Raw genomic sequence first — 26947 nt, forward strand, 5'->3', positions numbered from 1 at the left:
ATGCTCCACATCTTCAAAGTATTGTGAATAGATGAAATAAAAGAAACTTTCACACAAGTTGCAAATGTCTTTCTTTGGCGGTTGTGGACGAGGTTGTCAGGTAAATTCCAACATAGTGCCCTGCAAAGTGAACTCAAAGCAGAGAACAAACGTGCACACACACACATGCACATAAATACAAATGTGACTTTGTGGCCTAGATTTCAAGGGGAAAAAAACAGACATTCATCAGGATGTTGTTATGGTCTAAAAATAGCAGAGGCGTCTCTGAACTATCCACGTTGCACCAATCAGCACATCTGAGGGAGCATCAGGACACTGATGCATTATCCTTATCATTATAATTGATGCCTAATAGTTCTCTACCCGTCAAATGCAGCCCTGAATGGAAGGGCCATTAATCTCCATGTAAGATGATCATCGCTCTGAAAGCCTAAGTGATCTCAAACTTTCTAACAGCTTAAATCACAACGCTGCAGGGAAAAATAATACACAGGGCTACTGATTCATTTCCTGACTGCCAAAAGATATGATCTCACATACCTGAGCACGCTGGTGAGTTCCCATACTATTTCCAAGTACCCGAGGGAAGAGAAGAAAGATCACTCTGCCCAGATTTTACAAGCTGTCTAGTTCCCCTCTTTCTAGAGTGGGTGGGAGGCTTTGCCACTATCCGGAGACACTGAGGGACCAGCAGAGGAAGAAGATTTTTTATTTCACGTAAAATGATGTTCTAGAACTTGAGTGTGACTCATCGTATCGTTCATAGAACCTGAATTTCCTAATGAAAAGCACTACAGGAGGCATTTTCCTTTTTTATATTAACATAATTGTTTTCACAATGAGTTCTTTAAAGCATAAAAGAATATTTCAAGACAGCTATGTCACGGCAGCGTCCTAACCTGTATTAGGAAGTCTGGACAGACTTTCAAAATTCCGATCACTTGAAAAACTCCAGGAGATATAGTGAAACCAGGTCCCAGGGGCTCCAGATTTATTTAAAGGGAAAATACACCAGATAAAATACAAACTGGGTAATAAAAATAATATTATGAATAACTATAAGGTAATAAAGTCAACAACAGAATACATTCTATAAAAATATAAAATTCCAAAATTGGCATAAGAAGAACACTTAGACCCCAAACCACTACAAAAATAGAAAATGAAATGATAGGAGAATTCCCCACTAAAAAGTGACTTATGCTGAATGATTACAAACAAGTTTCTCTATGTGTACTGACATAAAAAACCAAAATCCACTCTACGAAGTGACAGAGGCAAGTTGCAAAATATATTCATAGCATAATGCTATTTAAAAAAATGTATATATACACATACTTACATGTTCTCCGGGAAAACAGTCTGGAAAATTATACACCAAATTGTTAAAAGTGGTTTCCTCTGGGGTACTAGTTAAAGCACGAATTAGTTCAACCTTATATACTTTATGCTGTTTCAAATTCTTACAAGTACATATCACTTTCATTAAAAAAAAATTCTAGATGAAAACAAAACTTGATGAAATGCATGGTCAAAATTCAAAATACTGAAAATAATCAGAAGAATGTAGCATTTTCCCCAGATACCAGTGAAAGCTTCCACAGAGTATAGAAGAGATTGGCCGGATTGAGAGTCACAATTAGTGACAAATGCATGCTTTGACTTCAGAAACAAAAGAACAGTCAGCTGGGGAACAGGCAGGAGAAAGATTTTGGCCCATTCCTGTGTGTGCAAGTAGCTTGGGTACAGGATCTACAGATTTGAAAACCGGGCAGCCAGTATTGTGTGGAGACTGCTTTCCCAGGTAGTCAAAGATGTATTCAGCTCCTTCTGTTCCATCAACACTGGCCTTTCTCTATTTATTTAGAAACAACACCCAATGTGCAACATGACCAGGGTAAAACGAAATGGGGAATGATGCACTCCTTCTCGGCAGGTGTAGTTCCCTCAAATAAAGCAGTATGAGGTGGCCACAGAAAGAGCCTGTGAGCACTTTTCATTATCACATCTAGATAAAGAGGAATCGGCTGCCTCAGATTTTCTAAGACATGCGCTCTCTTCCTCACACAGAACAGCATGGGGGCCTCAAGAGAATCCAGTAGTGTCTGAAACAACGGATGCTGCGGAGACTGGAGACTGAGGAAGAAGCTGTACGCATACTACATTCTTAAATTTGTGTAATTTAAAGTCTGACAGGAAGATTCTACCAATATTCACAGACTACAAAGGGGACAGGGCTCAAAATTGGGCACGATGAACTACCATCTAGTTGTTGCTCCAGAAATGGAACTCCCCTTACACTTGGGTTCCCGATTAGGGTAAGGTACATACATCACCACTGGATAAACACTAGGGGCTGACAAACGCTTCTTGTTCAAAACTGGAAAGTTAAAAACAAAAATGATGACAATGTAGGGGTTTACTAAACAAAACAAAAGGTAAAGAGAAATCGTGAAAATTCATAGTTTTACTTTATTAACTGGCAGACAGCACAGGCTGACACGTGTGGCACTCCCTGCACCTCTGACCCTTACTCTCCTAGACTGGGTGCTTCCCGAAGGAAGTGAAAATGCCTCTCTCACTTTTGTGTCCCTAGCATCACCAATACCAAAATTTTCTTAAAACATTTCTTAAAAGTTTTTCCTTGAATATGTTTTGAACCAAGAGTGTACATCTCCAAAACAGCAGCATCAGTCTCTTTCATTGTCTTGAACAAGCTGATAATTCAGTGATGGGGCAGATGGGTAGTTAGGTCTGGAGATGCGCTAATATACTCAGGAATTCGAATTTAGAATTATTGTGAGCAGAGAACATCAGATATTCAATCCTTTTGGCCAGTAAGGTGTGAAAAGCCTTTTGGTTCTATCTGTGCTATTACTTCAGATATTTAAGGGAGAATTCACTTGCAGAAAACCCCGTACCAGCTTTTGCTCCAGAGGCCTGAAGTGGCTAACAGTGCAGCCCCGGAACAGAGACTACCTGAATTCAAGTGCTGACTGGCATTTAATAATTGTATGCATTTGGTCAAGTCAGCTTATCAGTGAAACCTTAGTTTTCTTATCAGGATGATGGGTTGTTTTGAAACTAAAATACATGTTAAGGGCTTACTTAGTATTGTACCTGGTGTGTAGACAGTCCTAAATATCTGCTATATTGACACACTTGCTTTGATTCTTCACCTCAAATCATGCCTCAGCTCAACATAGGGCAAATAAACGAAACAGTTGAAATGTGTACATTTATTTATTCTTCACTAATATTGAACTAGGCAGATCTGTATCTCTCAGTCTTCAGGAAATAACATACATAAATCTTTACATAAATATAAATATACAGAAGCATTTGTATAAAACTGAATATTCATGATTTTAAATTTGACAAATATCATCAGGTAAAAAGCAGACTATCATACTGAGTTAATTTCTCATTCAATGTTCAACCTGAAATTTAAGTATATTTTACATAAGACCCTAACAAAAAGGGTAACATACCTAAGTCACTAACATTGCAGATCTGACCACTTGATTAGGTTGAGGAGGAATGGAATAACTTCTAATATCATGTAGAGAAACAAGCAATCAAAGCACATAATTCAGGTCTGAAAAAATGGATTTATCCTCAATTGGTCAAAGTCAGCACCCAAAGAAAGCAATTCTGCTACTTCCACTTAAAGCAAATCACTCTTTTCAGCCACACTGTAGCTCACTCAGACAAGCACTTCTTCAAGAGTACTTGTTCAAGCAGATCCCTTTGCATGAAAACAAAACAGATCAAATCCTTGTGCTCAGTAAGAGTGGAAGATTTAAGGTAAGGACATTTCCTAATCCCATATACATGCTAAAATCATCCAAATTGCTGATATAAAAATCAGGGCAGAAAAAGCAGCTCAACCAGGCATGATGGATGGCAGAGAAATCAGTGGCTGATACATGGAAAAACCAATAGGGAGAGTGACTTCTAGGGTAGGGTAACAAAATAGCTTCTCCGAAAGGAGGCGAGTAAAGAGTAAATGAAAACACAGTCCTTATTTATTCGATGTCTCTCTTTTATACCCCTCACAGCCATCATACTGAATATTTTGAGCAACAGGAACATTTTTAACTTATAAGAGGGCATTAAGATAACACAATGCCTATCTGTCAAAAAATTTTTAAATACTGGTTAAAATGGAAAACTACAGAGCTAAAATCTCTTATGTCTTTTATAGCAACCACATAGAAAATAGTAATGTCTTCCAAAATTATAGCATTTTACCTATGGTAAGTTGAATGTCAAAATTAGATAAGATCTTCTGCAACTGTGGTGTCAAAAATCTGATAGCAAATTTGCTGCTCCGCTCCACTTGTGACATTATACGACTTGATGAAGCATTCCAACCATGGATATGCATCTACAAATCAAAAAAAGAAATGCTATTTAACCATCAAAACTAAACAGATAACTCTGAAATATGTATCTAAGCATAATGCTTAGCTAGTAAAATCAACATATTTAATTTAGCTTGAAAAGTAAATAAATACACTCACCGCATTTACCATTATCTGCTCTTCCAAATACACACTGGATTCATGTTATTGTTTTGTAGCAATTCTGACTAATTTGAATTTTTCCCCAACAACAGGAAAAAGTCATTAAATGTGGGGTTTTTCAAAATATTTGATAGCAAAGGTAGTAATCTACATCATTCCCAACTTTTATTCTTTTTTTTCTGCTTATCACTTACTGATCTGCCCGTTTTGTTTTTCTTGGTTGACTGCAAAGAAACCAGGTCGCCCTTATATCTGTCTAGTTGAAATTCCCGTCAGGTACCAGGTGTTGTGTCCAGGCAATGTTGGCAGCCAAGCTTTGGTCATGACCACAGTAAATCTGTTTATAACTTCTCGAACAGTCTGTTAACATTTCTTGAAGTTTGAATTTGAAAGACATTTAATGTAGTCCTCACTATTGGCAAGGGTCAAGCAAGACAGGCACTCTCCTATACTGCTGGTAGAACCATAAACAGGTAAAATGCTCTTGAAAAGCAATCTGGCCGTATGTAGCAAAAGCCTATCAGGCCTATGCTTTTTCATATGGCAGTTTTTTTTTTTTTTTTTGCGGTACGCGGGCCTCTCACTGTTGTGGCCTCTCCCGCTGCGGAGCACAGGCTCCGGACACACAGGCTCAGCGGCCATGGCTCACGGGCCCAGCCGCTCCGCGGCATGTGGGATCCTCCCGGACCAGGGCACGAACTCGTGTTCCCTGCATCGGCAGGCGGACTCTCAACCACTGCGCCACCAGGGAAGCCCCGATATGGCAGTTTTATTTGAAGAAATTTATCCAAAAGAATCCAAGCAGCCAACAAAAATAAAAGCTGACATCATATAAAAGTATGTAAGTTAGACTTAGTTATGGATGTACAAAAACTATCTTTTTGGAATTGTTATAAAATGCAAAGACTGACCAGGGGAAAATAAAACCTGACTTAAAATAACCTATAAACGTTAAACTGACAACAGCTAGATCTGCAGGTGGTAAAATTTGTTACTGATGAAAAATTGTTAGAAGTCAAGTTATCTTAAAATGACTTAGATCTGCAAGTTTCAATGCAAAGAGAAATAATGGCCACAAAAGGAAAAATCAGTGGCAGTAGGTGTAATCAATACAATTTGACCTGAAGACTGGTTGATGAATCAAATGTTACACAGAAAACAACTAAAGCTGACAAAAATATTTAGTAAAATAAAAACTTGTAAAATCTGAAACTGGTTAATATTGAATAGACAATTTATCAATGAATTAAACAGGCTAAATGAGTTTGTTATAGGAAATGTTTCCTGTCAAAATTTCATCCCTGTTGGTTTAATTTCAACTGTTTGTATGCATAAGCATCATATCAAATGTGCTTGTGATCAAAATTGCCTCCCCCTTGTTATATCAATATTTCAAACTATTTTAAAAAACTTTTTTCATTTCAGGAATTATGATTCATCCCTATTTTATCCCTGCCACTATCTTCATCAGTAGGTAGATCATACAGTATAAACAATCACTTAGTAATTTATTTGGATTCAGATTTCAAAGTTTTTAATACCTCTAAAAGTCCACAGCTTAGCCATATGCTAGGTATTATTTCAAGGAAAAGAATGAATGGATTGTTAAATATTACTGCCTACCAATTTTTAATCCTGGAGGACAAAACATATCCATGATCATATCCATAATTTGCTGAAGGCCATCTTTGATTAGGACTTCTGATGCTGGAATCTGGAAAAATTTTTCCTTAAGAAAAATATGAAGAAACAAGGAAATGATCTTTATCTTCTTCAGAAGCTATAATCAATACAAAATTATTTGAATATTATCTAATTAAAATAATCTCGACTATTTCACCATATCAATATCGTAGAATTCATAAACTAGAGTGCTAGTCTAAACTCTAAAATCTGATTTACTACTTTAATCTAAAAACAGCTATGATACATATATATAAAATCAAGTTAAACCACTCTGACTTAATGATAAGAATGATTAGAATACAGTGAGGCTTACTATTCTCTTGATGGCATATGTATTGAGCACCTACAATGTCAAGTGTTAAGTTTAAAAGAGTTTAATATATAGTATATATTTATTTAATTTTTTTTTCTCCTCTTCTATTTATAAGTTCCAGGAGGGAAAGGAGTTTGCTTGTTTCACTCATTGCTATATCCCCATCACAAAGAGTAGCACTTGGCATACAGTAAGTGCTCATTAAATACTTATTTAATAAATGGATAAATAATTTATTTAGGCAGGAGAAAAACTGTCCTCAACCTTAACCCAGATTTTTCCCAATGTGTGTAGTAAAAAATTTAACCTCATTGGCCTTTGCCCTCGGTTTCTGAGAGGTAATCTAAGCCCTTGGAATGTCATGCCTCATAGGAGTATTCTTTTTTGCCTGGAGACCCTGGGTCACTCTAACATTGTGATTTAGGGTGGGGAGTTTGGAGCATGTGGTTTTAACTTGACCACTGGAGGGGCTGAAGATTGAGATCAGTCACATGGGCAGCCAACCATGACTACATGATGAAGCTCCAAAAAAAACTCTGGACACTAAGGCTCAGTTGCACTTCCCTGGTTGGCAATACCTCACGTGTACTGTTACATATCATTTCCAGGAAAGTAACACTGTCCACTACTCCATGGGAAGAGAACAAACGGAAGCTCCATGTTAGAAACGTTCCTGGACTCTGCCCTATGCACCTCTTCCCTTGAGGATTTTAACCTATATCCTTTAGCTGTAATAAATTGTTAACAGTGAGCATAATAGCTTTCAATAAGTTCTGTGAGTCCTTCTAGCGAATTATCAAAACTAAGGGTGCTCTTGGGGACCTCTGAACTTCCAACTGGTGCCAGAAGTAAGGGTGGTCTTGGGAACCTCCAAACATGGTACTGTCAGAAATGAGGGTGGTCTTGTGGACAGCTACCTAGCTTCACACATAACTATCTCCCTAACAGAGTAATTTCATTCTCTCTAATACGAAATGTGGAGGCTTAAAAAGCCCAGTGAAATGCTAACAGATAATGCCTGAGGGGGTGGCCATACCTCTGCCTTTGGCTCCTGGAATAGAACTTCCTCAATTTTTCATTATTCACATATTAAGATTTACAGTGTCAAATCAAAAGAGAGATAAATACATAGACAATTTAAGATTTATGTGCTTGTCTTTTATTTATTTTTCAGAGTTGCCTTAAATCTCCTCAGTAACAAAGTATGCATGAATAAATATATTAAAATTTTAAAAAGTACTATTTTTTAATTAGAAGTATCTTCACTACCTCTATTACTTACAGAATCCATGAGGTAAGCTTCCAGTACTCCTGTTCCATCGTCAAGAGTAAATGTCATCACAAACACATGTTGGAGAGGTACAATACCCAGTACTAATGAAGGAAAAAAGTTGAAACCATATGAATCTCCTATGCCTTAATCAAAGTAAAGAAAAAATTGTTTTATGATATTAGATACCTGTTAGTCTTGTTTACTAAAATAACTCAAGAGATTAAAAAAACTTATCCCTTTCTGTTCTCTAATACCAATATATTAAGCTAATTTTAGAAGGGTAATTTTGGAACATTACACTACACCTGTATAGGGATAATGACTCATGAGCAATAGTATCTTTTTTAAATTAAATATCAATACAGCATTATCTTTAAAATGAGTTGATCTTGATAAAAAACATAAAAACCAATTCATGAAAGGCAATTCAGAAAAGCATACAGTTCGATAGTTAGGATTTTTTTAACATGTCTCTCTCCTTTGTATTTTAAGCATAGGGATCGATTATTTTTTAAGAGATATCATCTGGTTGAATGATGTGAGAATCTGAGATTTCATAATTTGGTAAGATGAGGAAAAAGGAAGAAATTAAAGAGATGCTAAATCAGGAAAATTTACAGGTTAAAATGAACATCTTACTTTGTGTCTGGAAATGGAAGACATTCAATATGCTTATATAATGGAATATTGTCTTCCATTTGTGGAATCCATATTCAGTAATAAAGGGAGCAAGTAAAACAAATAAATTAGGGCATACAGACATGAGAGAAATTGCTAATACAGAGGAATTGATTTTTAAGATTCAGAAGTTCTCGATAGGCATAAACTGTGAGCTAAAACCAAGAAGGATGAACATAAAACCTACCCCGAGGGACCATATAAGCAGACAAAAAACTACATTTAGTACAGGATGAGGAGACCAAGCCTGAAGCACATAGTAAGAAGCTCATGCAAAAGTAACCTGGAATTTCACTGGACCACAAACAAAATATGAGTTAGCAGTATTATATAGCTGGATTAAAAGAGAAAGGAAACAAAACCAAGTATACAAATAAATATCTACAGAATAAAATTTTCAGGCAAGTAGGAGCAGTATCCAGCCTTAGGTAAATAAAGGTTTTCTTCATATTCTGAATTGGCCAACACCTGCAGCTCTATTTCTAGCTTTGAGGACCAAACTTTGAGAAGAGCATTAGTAAAATGGAATGTTTACTGAAGAGGAGAAATAAAATAGTAAGGAATGTGGGAAAGTACCAAAGGAAGTGAGGGTACCTGCTTGGAGAAATAAAGACTCAATGAAAACTTGACAGATTATCTTCAAATGTACAGTTTGTTGACTTTATAGAAGAGGGAACAGATGTACTTTAATTCTAGTACACAGAATGTGGCCCATGTTAAAATTACAGGTAAGCAGATTTTGCCTCACTGTTAAATACTGCACCTAAAAAGTAAGATATGTTACCTTGCAATGTAATGAGTCCCCAGTCACTGAAGAGTTTTAAGCCAAGGCTGGATGACCACAGTTAATAACGTGATATAAAAAGATTCTTGTTGCTCCAGCTAAAGACTTGTATTGGGTAAAAAGTTGTAACAGCTATCTCTACAACTCTTTTCAATCCCAAGATACTATAAACTGGAGAGATTATTCACAAGTTGTATTTATGATTACTAAATTATTAAAATGTAATAATTGAAAAACATTGGCAGATGCTTGAAAGTAAGTTTTCAATTATTTTAAACATTTATACTTTTATTATGACCACTGTGAATGGTTATACTTAAGGACAATTAAACTTTAGTTCAGCCTTTGCTCTGGTTTTACAATATCCACAAATACTGAAATATTCTCAGTGAGATCACGTTATACAAAGATAGTTACAATGACAGGACACAGAAACTTAGCTTACCTTCTGCCACAGAAGAAGGAATCCATGATGTTTTATCAACTAGGGAATTCAGATTCTGTATTGGTCTCAAACTAGAACACTGTTTACATCTAAATTAATAAAAGAAAAAAAGGATTTATTATAAGTAATTATTACAACTCATTTAATTATTATAACATTTCTGTCATTCAAGCATGCAGTTTAAAAAGTATATTATTAAACAAAAGAGCACTGCACTTCCTGTATTGTAATGTGCATATTACAAACAGAATTACTAAAAAAAATAAGCTTCTTACAATAGAAGCAATCTAAAAAGATAGTACAGTTCAGAATAAACTACTCTAAGTTGACAATGAGAGAGGTTCCAGGTGCAGATTGTTAATTAATTTGGCTAATTTCCTTATCTGGTAAAACAAAAAGTCTAAAGAGACAAACTCTAAGGACTCTTTCATTTTATGGCTCTGTGCACAATATGGAATAGCCAAGGTCTTAATTTTATAAATATAGCAACAGGAGAAAATTATTCTAAGGAAGTCAGTACTAGCACATATTTAGAGGATCACAGTTTATGATGCCTAGTACTATAGTTATCCTTTGTATACAAATCAATCTAAAATTACATAATACACTGAAATTGCATATTATCTAGTATAGGTATTTTGCTTTACTTACAAACATTTTAAGTATAAGCAATTTAGTTTTTACTATATGTAATAATGTTTAGGAGATGTTGATGAGAAAATATGCTTGGATAAAAATATAAAAATCAACATTCAAAAAGTTCATGCAGGGCTTCCCTGGTGGCGCAGTGGTTGAGAGTCCGCCTGCTGATGCAGGGGACACGGGTTCGTGCCCCGGTCCGGGAAGATCCCACATGCCGCGGAGCGGCTGGGCCCGTGAGCCATGGCCGCTGAGCCTGCGCGTCCGGAGCCTGTGCTCCGCAACGGGAGAGGCCACAACAGTGAGAGGCCCGCGTACCGCAAAAAAAAAAAAAAAAAAAAAAGTTCATGCAGATTCCTTTTCATTTGCAATCTGGGGGAAAACAGAGGGTAACTATATTAAATGTTATCCCCTTCCATTCTTTAAATACATAGAAGTTTTTTCTTTAACAGAAAAAGGTAATTGAATGACGAGTATTAGTTTCTTAAAAAAAAAAAGGCTGTGATATTAAACATTAGACATTGATAAAGCAAGTATACAAATTAAAAATTAAGAGTAATAAGCATAAATTAGAGAATTCATTACTTCCGAAGTAATAAAAGAGGAAAAAGGAGAAAAATGAGAACATTTTTATAAATTAATCCAATAGAAGACTGGAAAAAAAAATAAAGTAATAACAAAAAAAGGGGTGGGAAGAGAAACAATAATAGTATGATAAGTGGAAAACAACAAGAAATACAGTATAGAAATAAAACCGAAATGTTTCAGTAGTTAACGTATTGTAAACTCATCTATTAAAAAACAACTAAAACCTACTGATAAGTATTTATTTATGAGACCTACTAAAATATAACAACAAAGAAACATAAAAGCAATGGGATGAGAATAAGATACACCATGCAATTACCAACCAAAAAAACTCTGATATAGTAATAAGAAAACGAGAAAAAAATAAACCTTACAGCAAAAAATCACGATTAAAGATGAAGTCATTACATAAGGATATACAGTACAATGAATTCACCAGAAGATGAAATACCGAACCTGAGTGAGCAAGCAGAAAGGACTCAAAACATATAAAGCACACATTGACAGAATAATAGGTCACAAACCTACAATCACAGAGGACGTTAAGCACAGTCTCTAAGAAGTGATTAGACAGATAAAGTTACAAAGGAAAGATAAGTTTTGGATACGATTAACAAGCTTGTCTAATGGACATAACTAAACACTATTAAACACTAAACACAACTGTTAAAGAATACACATTCTTTTTAAAATCTATGTAATATGTACAAATTATGAAGAAACACATTCTAGGATAAAGCAAAACTAAACAAATCTCAAAGAATCATTATGAAATGCAACACGCTACTTGGTTAAAAAGTAATCTAACTAAAATACAAACAAAAACATAGCACCTAAAATGAGTGTGTGGAAAAATTTAAAATACACAGTGAAATAATTCATGGGCCAAAGAAATCATAATAGGAATTGCGAAACATTGAGAAGTGACAAGAAAAACACTACATATCAAATCTTCGGTTAAAGCTATGGCTATTTTCTCAGGAGGTATATTACAGACTTAAATACAAATATTTAAAAACATATTAAAAATAATGAATTAAGTGAGGTAAACATTCAATTAAAAACATTACAAAAAAGAAATACCAAGGAAACCTATAGAAAGTAAAGGAAGAAAATAAAGTTAAGAACAATAATAAAAAAAATAGAGAGCATCAACAAAAACAAAAGCTAGTTGCTTTGGCAAAAAAGTCCAAGGGAAACAAAGGAGCAAATAATATGAAGTGGATTCAAGAACAGATGAAGAGGAGATTTAAAAATCATCAGAAAGTACTATGAATTATTTTATCTCAATAAATTTAAATTTAAAAGATAAATGAAATACTTCTCTAGAAAACTTTCATTAATAAAATAGATGCAAGAAGAAACAGAAATCCTTAAAAGATGTGTAACTAGTAAGAAACTGAAGCATTAGTTTCTGTTCCATTAAAAAAGCATCAGATCCAGAAATCTAAGTAAAGTTTTGCAAAAACTTTGTCTTGTCAAACATTTTGGCAAATATGACTATATTAATATTTTAAAAATCTGTAAAACATAAGGAAGCATAGAGTTAAAAAGTACAGGACTAGAAGTTTGATGAAATGCACATAACTGACAAATGTTTAGTATCTCTCATATAGAAAGAATTTTTACAATCATCTAAACACACACACAAGAACCAAAACAGAGACCAGTAGTTGAATAGAAAAATGTGAATATGGAATTCACAGAAGAGAAAACCTAAATAGCCAATAAACATGAGACTTGTTTAAACTCCCCAGTCATCTAGGAAATGCAAACAAAAACAACATAGATACTATTTGATGCTCAGCAGTCTAACAAAATTACAAGTTAGACTAACACCAAGAGCTAACCCGGGGTAAACAAATTTTTACACACTGCTGATTGGACCATAAAATGTTACAATCATTAGAAAAACAATTTGGTATTTTCCAATAAAGCAGAAAATATTCTATAATCCAAGGTTTCTCAAAGCAGAGCGCTTCCAGGGTGCTTGTTTCATCAAGTGGAAACAGAGATTCTATCTATATTGCCTCCTTCCAAACCTAGACATCTGTTTGTAGCTCCTAATGTGTTCTGATATCTTCCAGTTTCTCAGTGGCAACTCATTTATAACTTTGTGGCACAAAAATCCTGGAATTCAGTCACTTAACTTTTACTAGGATACAGCTTTGAACTTTCTCTGTAACTAATCTCTAAATTGTTATGAAAGAAAGCAAATGAATATTAGCCTTTGGGACAGCATTAAACTTAGCATACTGTAGGCACTCAATATATATGGTATCCAAAGAATAGATATATGCCAAAAAATCTAGTACCTATAAATTGGTACTAAATAAGTATCCACTGAATATATAGTAACAAGTGGAATAAAGTAATAAATAAAATTAAAAATTCCCATTATTGAAGACGTACCCATAGTGATGTATTTTTCCTTGTATAAGGAATGGTGCTGAAAGGTCAAGGACTTCCAGGTCTTCATGGCCAGATCTCACAGGAATTACACTATGAAACTTGTTTGAGAGTTTGCAGATTTCATTAAGTGTACCTCCTATTAAAAGAGAACAAATAAACCCTTCAAGTAGTACAAATATAAAGTAAGCAAACTGGGGTACTTATTAAGTAACACATGATCAACAGTAAAGGACTAAAGGGATTGACAGAAAAAGACAACACATACCATGAATTTAAGAGATTTAATGCACTTATACATTTATTGTTAAAAATAATAATTTGTAAGCTTAGGATCCTATTCATTGATTAAAGCAAACACTGAGGAAAAATGCTGAGATTTGAGCATAATATAAGGTTTGTGAAATATGAACTTTTAAAATTTATACAAATTGCTCTTTATGCCAGGAATACTTTGGTTCAAATGATCTAAAAAGAATGAAGTTGAGAGTCAAAATATGACAGGATTCCCATTATTAAATTTGCTATATACTACTAATGTCTAGACAACTTTGGTCTTGAGTTTGAAATAAATCTTTTCAGTTTAACACCAAATTTAAATATAGATGCAAACAGTTTATGTAATAGGAATTCCTGTAGAGTGTTTATTCATTTTTCCTATGGAAACCATCACACTTACTTACCCTAATGCTACAACAGGGTGGGTATTAAAACCATCATGTTGGCTGAGAAGAAAGAGTATGCTCAACGGTGCACAATTATTAAAAGGCAGCATTATCTCTGATTACTCAAACCCCCCGGTACCTTTTCTGGTGTATTTTTCACTTAGATTGATAATTCCTCCTCTCCAGGGAAAGAGAATATGATTTATAAAAATACTTCTGAGTATTTCCTAAAATTTGTGTAAAATTTGTAATGTTAAAATTCAATTGTGAGGAGGAAGCATTTCTGGCATAGCAGAGTAAGGACGTCCAAAAATACACTTCTCCATAATAGCAAAAACAACTGGCAAAAATTGTCAAATTCAACTTTTTCAGAACTCTAGAAATTAACCAAAGGCTTGCAACAATCCAAGGAGTGTTTATTCAAAAAAAGTGGATAAATCTTATAAGAACAGCAAGTTTCATGGCATTTTAACTTGCCCAGCTCCCATACCTCTTCCCTCAGCTCTGTGATAGCTGGAAACCACAGGTTTGCTGTGTCATCCTACAGTTAGATCTTAGCCTATGCTTAGAGTTACAATACTCAGAAATATGATAAAATAAAAATAGCTTAGATTTTGATGAAACCCTTTTAAAGTGCTTTCACAAACACTTTCATTTGACTTTTTTAAAAGGCTCTGTAAGGTAAACTGTTACTACTTTGGATGTACTTATATATTCAATAAATATTTACTGAGGGCCAGTTACATGCCAGGTTTACTACTCTAGGTGCTGAAGATACATAGATTAAAAGAACATGTATTCTGACCTTGGGGAATTTACATTCTAATAAATAAACAAATCTACAAACAGATAAAAGACAAATATAATATAAGAAGTGCTCTACTAGAAGTTCATACAGCATGCAGTAAGAACCACTCAAATCTGCCTGATAAATCAGAAAAGTGCTTGATGCATGTAGGTGTTTGTTAAATATTTTATATGAATTGCTGAATAAAGGGAATTATTGAGTTTACTTCTGAAGACGTATTAGAGCAGAATTTCTCAGAACAGTGACAGAATGGCAAAGAGGCCCAGAGGAATATACTAGGTTTAGGAATTATCACCAGTTCAATATGGCTAGAGGGTGGGATGGGACCTGCGATAGGAGGTGAGACTGAAAGCTTGAGGGTTGACTGGTAATTTTAAAGATAGGATCAGGAACTAAGGGGACTTCTTTATTGAAGCTTCCTTTGGACCGTCAAGGCCAACATGGCTTCAGCACAGAATTCTGTGGGAGGCAGCAAAGCACAGAAGGAGCCGAAGGCATACTTGACATCCTCTGAGTTGGCCCTACAAGGACAGTTCTAATAAAGCCTGATGGGATCACAGCTTTATTTTATTTTTAGGCCATATAAATAGATTTACTCCATATGTATGTGTGTGTGTGTGTGTCTTTGTCCTTCTGTTTTTACATCTATCTCCTGGTACAGATTAAAATACTGCTAATGGAATAAAATGTCACATCTCACTCATCAAAATGGCCAAATTTTTTAAAGCTAGTATATTAGGAGGAGGGTAGGTGAACAGATAATCTCACATGCTGCTAAAGCATGTGCACATTATGATAACTTTACTAGAAAGTAATTGGGCAACATTCACTTAATTCCTTGTGCCCAAATACACTTCAGGCGGGAGATAAAGTTCATCACAGAGTTGCTACGTAAAAAACTGGAAGCAATTCAGTTTCACCACCCGCTACTAGGGAAGACATTTATCTCCTCTGTGGTTCAGTTTTCTCATGTATAAAAAACAGCTTATAATAGTACCTACTTCACAGGATTGTTGTGATGATTAAATTAATTAGTTTCTGGTATGCTATAAATGTATTAAAACAAATGATGTTCATAAAAATAATATCGATGTTTATATACATGTGTATTCACATATATACATTATTTTCTAAAATGATTATGTGTTACTTTTATAAACAGAAAAATGCCAGGAATAAAAATGATCATAATCCATTGTAAGAAAGATCAGTTCATTCACAAAATGAAAGATTTCTCTAATGCAAATTAAAGATGATGGTCCCCTTTTATTATGGATTATTAGATAAATATTAGATAAAAATAAGACAAAAGTATAAAAGAAATGCAGAATTAAATTTGACTCAAAGTTTCATTCTCTTAAAGTATGTCAGGTTATCGTTACTTGATTTAACTATCAATAGATGACTTTCATTCTATTTTTATGAAACAAGAGTGACATCCAGAGGCCAAGATAACAGCAACTATACATAACAAGCAGCTTCTTGATTATTATTCAGCTCAGCAGTCACCTTGGGTCTCATTAAGATGACATGTAGGAATCCAACAAGATGGACAAATGCAAACACTTGAGTTTAATGTGTAATTTCAAAATGCCATTCAGATAAATTTACATATATATGTGTATATGTATGTATTTGAATCTAGTTGCTATATATATTACATTATTTGAAATTTAAATTAACAGTATTTTGACTTTACATGTCCCAGGTTGCCCCTAAAATATATTTAACAATAATCAATCAGAGAAACACATAAGCAAAAGCTATATTCTAATAGAACAGCAACTTAAATATCATACCTTCTATCAAAATTAGACAGTCATTTGAAAGTGGGAGAATACCATTATTTTTCACAAAATGAACAGCTACTTTTCGTTCTCCTTGATCTTTAGTGGTCCAGATATTTGAATCATATAATGATGTATTTTGTAGTTTGCTATCTGGGGTTTTGGTTGCACCCTCTTGCAAAATTATATCCAAATCACCCTCATGTGGAACTTCTTGCCTAAAATCATTGACAATGAAATAATACAAAAACAATTGGTATAAGCTTGGAAATTCAAATTTAACAAACTATCCAATAAAAAAATTGTTTATATGCTTATGAACCAGCTACTTATTTTAAAACATGGAGATAACACTCTGCAGATTACATGGCTCATTCAATAGAAAGATATTTGATGACATTTTATGGCTAATTAGATCCATATCATAATTACATTAACCACCAGCAATTTCCTCGCCTGGTTTTGTGACACCATTATTTCTAGCACCAAACTGTTCTCCTCTGTAAGGAATGCTAAACTTCCCAGCAGGAGCCCCGTCTTCACTCCAGCTAAATATCCACTTACCACTTAAGTAATATCACTTTCATAGGGTACCTACTTTGCAAACCAATATTCCATTTCATTCCTTTTAATCTAGAATATAATTTTCAAAAGTCATATGGTAAAATATGATACAGTAGAAATCGCATAATCTAGAATCAAAAGGTCTATTTCCTTGTCTTGGTTCTGTCACCAATCAGCTGTGTAAATTTAGGTAAAACCTCTTAACATTTCTAAGATGATTTCCCTATTTGTTAAAAATATTATCATAGAGGGTGGTTTTGTTTGGCAAAGCTATGTGATTTTTACAGGATCTTACGAACTATAATTTGATAATACTTCAAGACTATCTAAAATCTGTACTTATATTTTAATTCCAACTACCATTTCAAGCCAAAATGGGTAGAAGATGGTCCCCTGTTTTGTATAAGGAGATCTGATGATCAAAAATCTCCACAAACAGTATTATACTTAGATTGTGAAGGGGAAAATATATGTACATTAGTGTACACAGCACACACACAATGTACACACACATAAATATAATGGAGATGTATATACATGTTCATGTTACATATATAGAGGGAAGACAGTCAAATTGCATAAAAGAGGGATTAAAAATAATTTTCAGAATATGTCTTGAGTTAGTAAGTACATATTCATTCTAATGTCTTATAAATTTATTTACTTATTTATAAAATAATTGATGTTTAGAATAAAGCTTTTGAGGAACTGAGAAATCCTTAATCACCAACAAAAGTTCAAATTATGTCCACTGTGTGGTAGTTATTAAGCAGGACAGGAATATTTCCAACAAGGCTTTCTCTTAACACTTAATTAGGAATTTCAACTAACCAGAAATCTTTTCTATTTAAGGATTTTAGCTAACAATGGTTTACTTTCAAGATTTTTTTGTGACAAATGAGAAAGCCCCCCCCAAATATTTTCTTTTTTTAAATTATTATATTTATTTATTTATTTTTTTTATTGGAGTATAATTGCTTTACAAAGTTGTGTTAGTTTCTGCTGCACAGCAAAGTGAATCAGCCATACGCATACACACATCCCCTCCCTCTTTGACCTCCCCTCGGCCCCATCCCACCCAACTAGGCCATCACAGAGAACCCAGCTGAGTTCCCTGTGCTATACAGCTTTTCACAGTTATTATTTGTTTGCATTTATCAGAGCTACTAAATTGAATTTCAGATCTGAAAACAGCAACTACTTTTATTTACTATTACTAAGAAACATCAAAAGGATTTATTTTCTAAGAATTAGTGTTTTCTCTTAAAAAGATTACCATTCTTTCAAAATACAATACATTAAAACCACAATTTACTCATTGTCAGGACTTAAACTGACACATAAGAAAACATATATACACAAATTTCATGAAATGAAAACTTTGGTTTTGTTATGGAAAATACTTACAGTGAATGACACTTAGGACAATAAAGTTTAACAGACTGAAAGAGTCTTCTGGGCTTATATGACCTCAATTTTGCTCGGATACGATACTGTTGAGGAGCTTTTTGTTTCAAAATAGCACACAGTGGGGTTTTCTCCAAATACTGATGATCCGTAAGTACTATAAAGAATTTTTGAATTAAGTTAGAGAAATCTGCAAGGATATAAGTATATTCATGGCATGAATCCCCGTGAAACAAACATACACAATCAAATCCAATTAAGTTGTATTAATTGTCCATTTTGGTAACATTTTGCCATATTTATCATCATCTCCAACTGTCATTATCTCCATCTCTCCATATATACATAAACCTTGCAGATACGTGATAGTAACTTCCATACATTTTGTCCCTTTTTCCCTAAGTACTTCAGTATGTATTTCACAAGAACAAGCAATTTCATTAACATATTACAAGGTAATTTTCAACATCAGAACACTTAACACTGATTATCACGGAATCAACAGACATTATTCAAATTTCTCCAACTATCCACATAATGCTCTTATTTAGCATTTTATCTTCAGATCTAGGACCCAATCCTGAACCATGTGTAGCATTTATTTTTCCTGTCTCTTTGGAGTCCTTCAATGTAGAGAATGGTTCCTCAGCTCTTCTTTGTCTTTCAGGACGCTAATATATTTGAGGAGTAGAGGCCATTTATTTGGGTGTGTCTGGTTTTTCCCATGATCAGATACCAATTACACATTTTTGGTAGGAATACTACTGTGTAAGTGATATTGTGGCCTTCTCATTGCATGACATCAAAAGGCACATGATATCAGCGTTTTCATTCCTGGGTATGTTAACTTTGCTCAGCTGATTAAGGTGGTGTTCAGCAGGTTTCTCCACTATAAACTTATTATTTCTCCCTTTATAACTAATAAGAAAGTATTTGATAAAATATAAATATCCCAATTTCATTAAACATTTAGGATCCTGCTAGTTTAAGATCCATTGACGATTAGCAACTAAATAATTACTATCATGATTGAAAAATGGTGATTTTTCTCTAACTTCTTTATTCTTTACATTTATCTGCTGCCATTCTATTTTAAATAACAGTTTTCCATTCAACCTCATTTATTTATTTGTTTTGTTCATTTATTTACTATCCATATGGACTAATAGATTCCTACTTTATTCAATCAGTTCTATGCCATCACTAGTAATTTTTATTTTGATACTCAAATTGTATGAGATTTGACATCTGCCACCATTAACCTGAGAAATTCTCTACTTTCTGGCACAACAAGATGTTCCAGAATCACCTTATAATTCTCTTGTCCCAACCCTGGAATCTGCTATTTCTCCAAGAAGCCCTGATTGGGGATATTACTTATAAACTAAGATCTGTGCACTAGGTGTACTCATTGCTACTGGGTGTCCTTGTTTTTATGCCCTTTCATCAACAGAGCTCGGGCACATATGCACACATGTTCATACCTATACTTATACACGTGCACCTGCATGTGTATGAATGTATATGTGAGTGAATACATATATACAAACACCCATATATCTATTTCTGTATCTGTCTCTAAAACCATGAGTACATACTGACACCTCCAATTCTAATACAATACCACAGCTTCTTTCTTCTAGCCCATTTCATAATTATACGTCCTTTCTCCAATAATGAGAAACTCATATCTTTATAATAGTATATTACAGAATTTTATTTAATAGACTTGTGCTTAGAAATAGTTAATTTTTTTTTAAATCTTAGCTGAAGTATCAGAAGGTGGGTATCTGATAGATTAACTATCATTGCTTACATTAAAGTTTTGGGGCATATTTTAAGGAACTCCTTTATGGACACACCACTAAATACATAGTGTGAATTGATTAAAATTAACACGGATATGTTTTTGCCCTCGTGGATAGATAAGTATAAGGACAGACTTCATAATACTCACTCTTGTGCCCATAATACAAAAATGAAAATGGTCTTACTTGTAGCTGACAGTTGTTGACATCTTTCTAACTCATATAGTGATACTGATCCAGAGCCTATCAGGAAAAAAAGAAAGAGGAATTACAGTTTTAAAATCCATTAAAAGCTCAATGTGGCATTGAAAACTATAAAACATTACTGAGAGAAACTGAAGAAAATCTAAACAAATGGTGAAATTTGTTTATGGATTCATGTCATTTGTTCATGGATTGGAAGGTTCAATATTGTTAGGAACTGACATTCTTCCCAATAGATCTGTAGATTCAATAAAATCCTAATCAAAATTGCATAGGCTTTATTATAGAAAAGCAGATTCTATCACTTAAGTGGAAATGGCAAAGAATCTAGAATCTAATCTTGAAAAAGAACAAAATTGGAGCACTTATACTATATGACTTCAAGATTTACTATAAAGCTATAGTAAACAAAAGAATATGGTACTGACATAAAGAATGACAAATAATATTATCAGAATTAAATAGAAAGTCCAGAAATATACCCACATTTACATGGTCATTTGATTTTTGATAAAGGCAGCAAAGCAATCCAAATGGAAAGCAAAACGCTTTTCAAAAAATGGTTCTGCAACAACTGGAAATTATATATTGGCCCTTTTTACTAACTGGAAATTAGTATGAGGAAAAAAAAATGCTTACTTCACACCACACTACTAAGTACTGAACACAAAGCTCAGAAGTAAATCCACATTTATACTCATTTGATTTTTGACAAAGACACCAAAGCCATCTTTAAAAAAAAAATGGTGCTGCAACTGGAAATTCATATTTTCAAAAATGTCTATGTCATACCATAATACTAAGCATTAAAAAGGAATAAACCACTGATATATGCAACATGGATGAATCTCAAAAACAAACAGTATGTACAAGAGTACATAACATGTTACTGCATTTATCTGAAGTTCTAGAACAGGCACAATTAATCTATGGTGGAAAAAATCAGGACTTCTGGGGTAGGGATGGGGGTGAGGATTGACTGGGAAAGAGCACGAGGGAGATTTCTGCAAAAAGGTAATGGTCTTGATTTTAAGAGGGACTTAGGTTTTGCAGTTTATGTGTTAGCCAAAACTCATGAAATGATACACCTAGGTTGCCCATTTCATTGAATATAATTTACCTCAAAAATAAAAGAGAATTCTAAACAAATATTTAACTCTAGATAATGATGTTCATTCATTGAAGTGTTTAGGAGATGTACTTATGTCTGCAAATTACTTTGAAATGCATCAAAAAATAAACTGGATTGATGCATTAAAAAAGAGATAAATGACACAGCAAAGAGAATAACATGTTAACTAGAGAATCGGATGGTGGGTATATGAGTGTTGACTATACAATTGTTTCAACTTTTCTGTGTGTTCGAAAATTTTTCTTATGTTGAAAAAATACATTGAAGGGAATAAAGGGATAGGTGGATAAAATAATATATTTATCAAACTTAATAGGATGACTTGATGAATACCATAAAATATGATTTTACTTTAACAAAAAAAGCAAAAGTAGTGATCATAGCAATAAGTCTTTTTTTTTTTAACATCTTTATTGGAGTATAGTTGCTTTACAATGGTGTGTTACTTTCTGCTTTATAACAAAGTGAATCAGCTATACATATACATATATCCCCATATCTCCTCCCTCTTGCATCTCCCTCCCACCCTCCCTATCCCACCCCTCTAGGTGGTCACAAAGCACCTAGCTGATCTCCCTGTGCTATGCAGCTGCTTCCCACTAGCTGTCTATTTTACATTTGGTAGTATATATAAGTCCATGCCACACTCTCACTTTGTCCCAGCTTACCCTTCCCCCTCCCCGTGTCCTCAAGTCCATTCTCTACGTCTGTGTCTTTCTTCCTGTCCTGCCCCTAGGTTCTTCAGAACCATTTTTTTTTTTAATTTAGATTCCATATATATGTGTTAGCATACGGTATTTGTTTTTCTCTTTCTGACTTACTTCACTCTGTATGATAGACTCTAGGTCCATCCACCTCACTACAAATAACTCAATTTCCATAGCAATAAGTTTTAATAATGCTTTCCAAAATGAAGAATTTAACACTTTAAAAAGTATCCATATTTTGCAACTACTTTAGCTTACTACATTCTATTATATATAATAGTATGTTATATTTTTATAATTTATTGTATGTGGCATCATATACAAACATATGCATTACTTGTCCATCTTCCTCAACATCACTAATAAATGGTATAAGAATCCATGGCAAGAGAACCTTAAGCGAGCGAAGTATAATTTCAAAGAATCTGATTACTTAATATCTGCCATTCTGCATGAAGTTAAATAATAAGAAAATAGGGAAAATATTGCAAAATATATACAACAATCTCCCACAAAACTGATAAGACAAAAAATAAAGAATCCGACGGCAAATCAGGTATAGGGTAAGAGCAGACAATTCAAAGGAGGAGTACAAAGGGCCAATATATACGTAATAAGATTTTTAAGTTTCCATGTACTCAGAAAAAATAAATAAGATATCACCTTATACCTACCAAATTGTCAAAAAATTACTTATAGCGTCAACGGCCAATACCACTGAGAGTGTGAGGAAAGGACATTCTCCCACACTGTTATTTGCACATGAATCCTATGACATTTTGGCATATAATCTGGCATCATTTATGAAAATAACAGATGTGCTTACTCTTTGATCCTTCAACCCCACCTTTAGAAGTTTATTTTAGAGAAACAATAAGCATGAAAGTACAATTGTTCAAGGGTGTTTATTAAAGAAGTATTTGTAAGAGTAAGAAACTGGAAACAACCTGAATGTCTATCAAATGGAAAATGGCTTAATTAATAATGTTAGATTCATATAAAATATAATGTAACTATTAAAAAATGAGTTTGAGCTATATGAATTACGCCAGAAAGAGGTCTGTGATACACTGTTAAATAAAGCAGCTAGTCTAGTATCGTCCCATTTTTGTAAAACTTTTAAACAGAGGGAAAACTCGTATCTGTTTATGTAGAAGTATATATATTCATATAAACATGTTGATGTTGAAGAAATCACACTAAACTGTTAACTTTACCTCAGCGAGTGGGCATAAAGGCATGGGAAGGCTACGTACCTTGATACTGTCACATGTACTACTTTTGTAATTTAAAAATGATTAGAAAAACCTTTTAAAAGGAGAAAAGGGATTTCAAAAAGTATAATTACAAATTAATACTGTCTCCAAATGATTGTCAATTGAAGTAAACTGGCCTCCTAATGGCATCTTAAATAATCACAGATTAGGCCAAAATGCTATCACCAGCGTGCTAGGAAATATGAATAATTCTAAGGCAGAGAAAATGAAGAAATAAATATGTACAAAAAAATCAAATAGCCTGCATTTGAATCTGACTGACTTTGCCATCAGTTAATAGCTAAGTGACCCTGGACAAATTATATGACTCCCATCACTCAAAGCCTCAGTTTCCTTTCTATAAAAGGGAAGAATAATATCAACCTCATAGGAGTGCTGTTAGGATTAAATAATAATGGCTGTAGGCACTGACTAAGTGCCTATCAAGCCACACATGTTAATTTTAATGCTTATCATTACTGATACAGAAAGAGAGTAAATACTCATAGATCATAGTAGGGAAGGAGTTAGGTTGTAAAAAAAAAAAAATAGGGGATAGAAACATGACATAGATTCCAGGTGTCAGAATGTATAAGCAAATACTGACACAAAATGGTAAAGAAAAAAATCTTACAGATTGAGTGTTTTAAAATTTAGATTTGAATAGTCACCTGTTCAGGTAGGCAATAATATAAATACACAACCAATTGTTTGTTAACATTTTGTAATTAGGTACTTAACTCAATAAAACTGGGAACTCTAAGATATGTATGATCAAAAAATACTTGGGCTATTTGAAATAAAGCAGCAAAAACAACCTTTGTTCCTTTTAGAAACTGATGAGCAAAACAGTTTACTAGGAAATAAATACAGATTTATAATAAATTCACATATAAACACATTAACACTACATATATCACAAATCAAGTAATCCCTACCACCGCAATTTGAAAATGTAACTATACAGGTAAGGGAGGAGTAACGTTTACCTTTGCACAGGACACTGATAAAGATTTAGCATGTTTCTTTACAATGAATATGGATTTAACAACAACCAAAAAAATAGAGATAGGAAGATATTAAAAAAGAGAATTTATGTTGATAAAGTCATTTTACTTAGCAGAAACTAAACTGGCAACATTAAAAATTATCCTTACTCATTAGGAGCATGGGATTAATAAATAAACACCACTATATATAAAATAGGTAAACAACAAGGATTTACTATAAAGCACATGGAACTATATTCAATATCTTGTTAATAACCTGTAACAGAAAAGAATCTGACACTGTACACCTGAAACTAACACAATATTGTAAATTAACTGTAGTTTAATAAATTAAAAAACTGTCCTTACTTGAAATATTTGAAAAGCTGTCCTCATGTTCTGATTGACATATACCCTCTAAACGCTGATTGGCTGGCAAATCTACAGATTCTAAAACCCTGTGATTGAAAGAATAGAATTTTTAATTGCATAAAACAAAGTCAAACAATGATCAGTTTAGCTCTACCCAAAGAAACCAAGAGCTCAATGAAATTGTATAAAAAATTCTGTGTGTGTATGCATTTTTCAGGAGGACTATAGTTTTTTAACAGATTATCAGGGGATTCCAAGAGACCCTCAAATTTTAAAAACCTAAGTCTAGAAAGACACAAGTACAACAGTGGGATGATGAAATACTGCAAATAAGCTGGGTATTTAATGGATGACATTCTAAGTCAGAAAAATCTCATTCTAGACTCAAGTAGTGAAATACTATGTGGCTATATATTGCAATATGAGAAATAAAGTAGGGAAACTGATAGAATGTTATTAAAATAGCTAATTTCATTGATGATAAAATCATATTGATTTCAATATATTAAAACCTGGAAAATAGCTATGTCATTTCAATTTACTGAAAAGGATATTTTCTGTAACTCTTTGAAAATATGTAGAAGAATTTTTATTTCCCTAGAATACGGGTCGAAGAGTTTCTGCACACATCATTAACAGGAGTACTTCAAGGAAAAGGGAACTGCAAGTGTAGCAGGATTTAAGGTACTATTCACTTTCTGGGCACACCTAGAAGTTTTAAAAATATGATACCCTGAAATATTTCCATTACCTATTTTCTCGGTTATACGCACTTTAAAAAGGCAGTATTGGGGCTTCCCTGCTGATGCAGTGGTTGGGAGTCCGCCTGCCGATGCGGACGCGGGTTTGTGCCCCGATCCGGGAGGATCCCGCATGCCGCAGAGCGGCTGGGCCCGTGGGCCTGTGGCCGTTGGGCCTGCGTGTCCGGAGCCTGTGCTCCACGACGGGAGGGGCCACGGCAGTGAGAGGCCCGCGTACCGCAAAAAAAAAAAAAAAGGCAGTATTTTGTCCATGATTGATCAAGTATGTTTGGCACCCTAGACATATATATCAAGTTTTCCAGACTTTAGCTAAGCTCCAGTTTCCACTGTTTGTTTCTGTACCTGGAGAAGGTGGCAAATGGTAGAAGAACATGAGTGCAAAGAGTAGAGGTAAGAGCATAAGTAACTATTGGAAAACCTAGACTATAAACCCAGCTCTGCTACTATGTAGCTATTTGAACCTACAATCACTTGATTTGTTTCATTTGGTTCATCTATTTAAAAAAATGAATAATGAATGGCAAGGAAGGCTCTGAGGATCAATTACAAGAGACCTCTTAGAGCCCCCCTTCCCACCTCAGAACAATATTATCCTAGAAACCAGCTTAATTAATACCTTATTTACAATTTCTAAATAGGTTTATAATATGCTTACTTTTTCAGTTGATCCACATCAGAGTTACTTTCTGGCAAGACTCTGATCCCCCGACCGTAACTGGTGCCTCCATGGAGATGAAACTCTAGGGCTAAAAATGTTGCCAGGTTCTCTGAATTGACTGACTGAAGTTTGGTATGTAGGCTATAAATTCTAAGAAAGCTTCCAACCTAAAAGCAGATGATTTATTATTTAGAAAATGGAGAAAAATCACACAATTTTTGATACAATATTTAACAACTAACATGGGGCACAGACCAATAACCCGGGATGTTGACTCATCAGAAAGGAAAGTGGTATGTTCTACTAATATGTACTCAATATCTATCAGCCCCAAGGACACTGTATCAAAACCAAAACGTCTGTGTGTGTGTGTGTGTGTGTGTGTGTGTATGTGTTTGTATACATACATATGAATGTATAGATATGTATGTATTTTTCAAATGTAAAGGCATATTTCCATTTTAGAGATATTAAAATGTTAA

The 26947-nt window shown here is 34.0% G+C and overlaps 1 protein-coding gene across 3 annotated transcripts in view; it reads right to left on the reverse strand.

Annotated features, from left to right (window-relative positions):
• Positions 1-979: 979 nt before the first annotated feature.
• POT1 (protection of telomeres 1) overlaps positions 980-26947 on the reverse strand; it is an 81215-nt gene continuing 55247 nt past the window's right edge. For 2 of the 3 annotated variants that reach the window (XM_073809885.1, XM_073809886.1), the window contains 11 exons: positions 26463-26632; positions 25044-25132; positions 20573-20629; positions 18579-18735; positions 16620-16825; positions 13351-13486; positions 9712-9800; positions 7814-7905; positions 6156-6261; positions 4258-4393; positions 980-2383 (listed from right to left, as the gene is read on the reverse strand). In XM_073809885.1, the coding sequence (XP_073665986.1) occupies positions 4281-4393; positions 6156-6261; positions 7814-7905; positions 9712-9800; positions 13351-13486; positions 16620-16825; positions 18579-18735; positions 20573-20629; positions 25044-25132; positions 26463-26632 (1215 nt within the window). In that variant the 3' untranslated portion in view covers positions 980-2383; positions 4258-4280. Of the gene's footprint in view, positions 2384-3227; positions 4394-6155; positions 6262-7813; positions 7906-9711; positions 9801-13350; positions 13487-16619; positions 16826-18578; positions 18736-20572; positions 20630-25043; positions 25133-26462; positions 26633-26947 lie in introns of those variants that run through there. The other variant, XM_019924546.3, reaches the window with a different exon arrangement.

This window comes from Tursiops truncatus, chromosome 9 (assembly GCF_011762595.2).
Source record: "Tursiops truncatus isolate mTurTru1 chromosome 9, mTurTru1.mat.Y, whole genome shotgun sequence".
Taxonomy (NCBI): Eukaryota; Metazoa; Chordata; class Mammalia; order Artiodactyla; family Delphinidae; genus Tursiops; species Tursiops truncatus.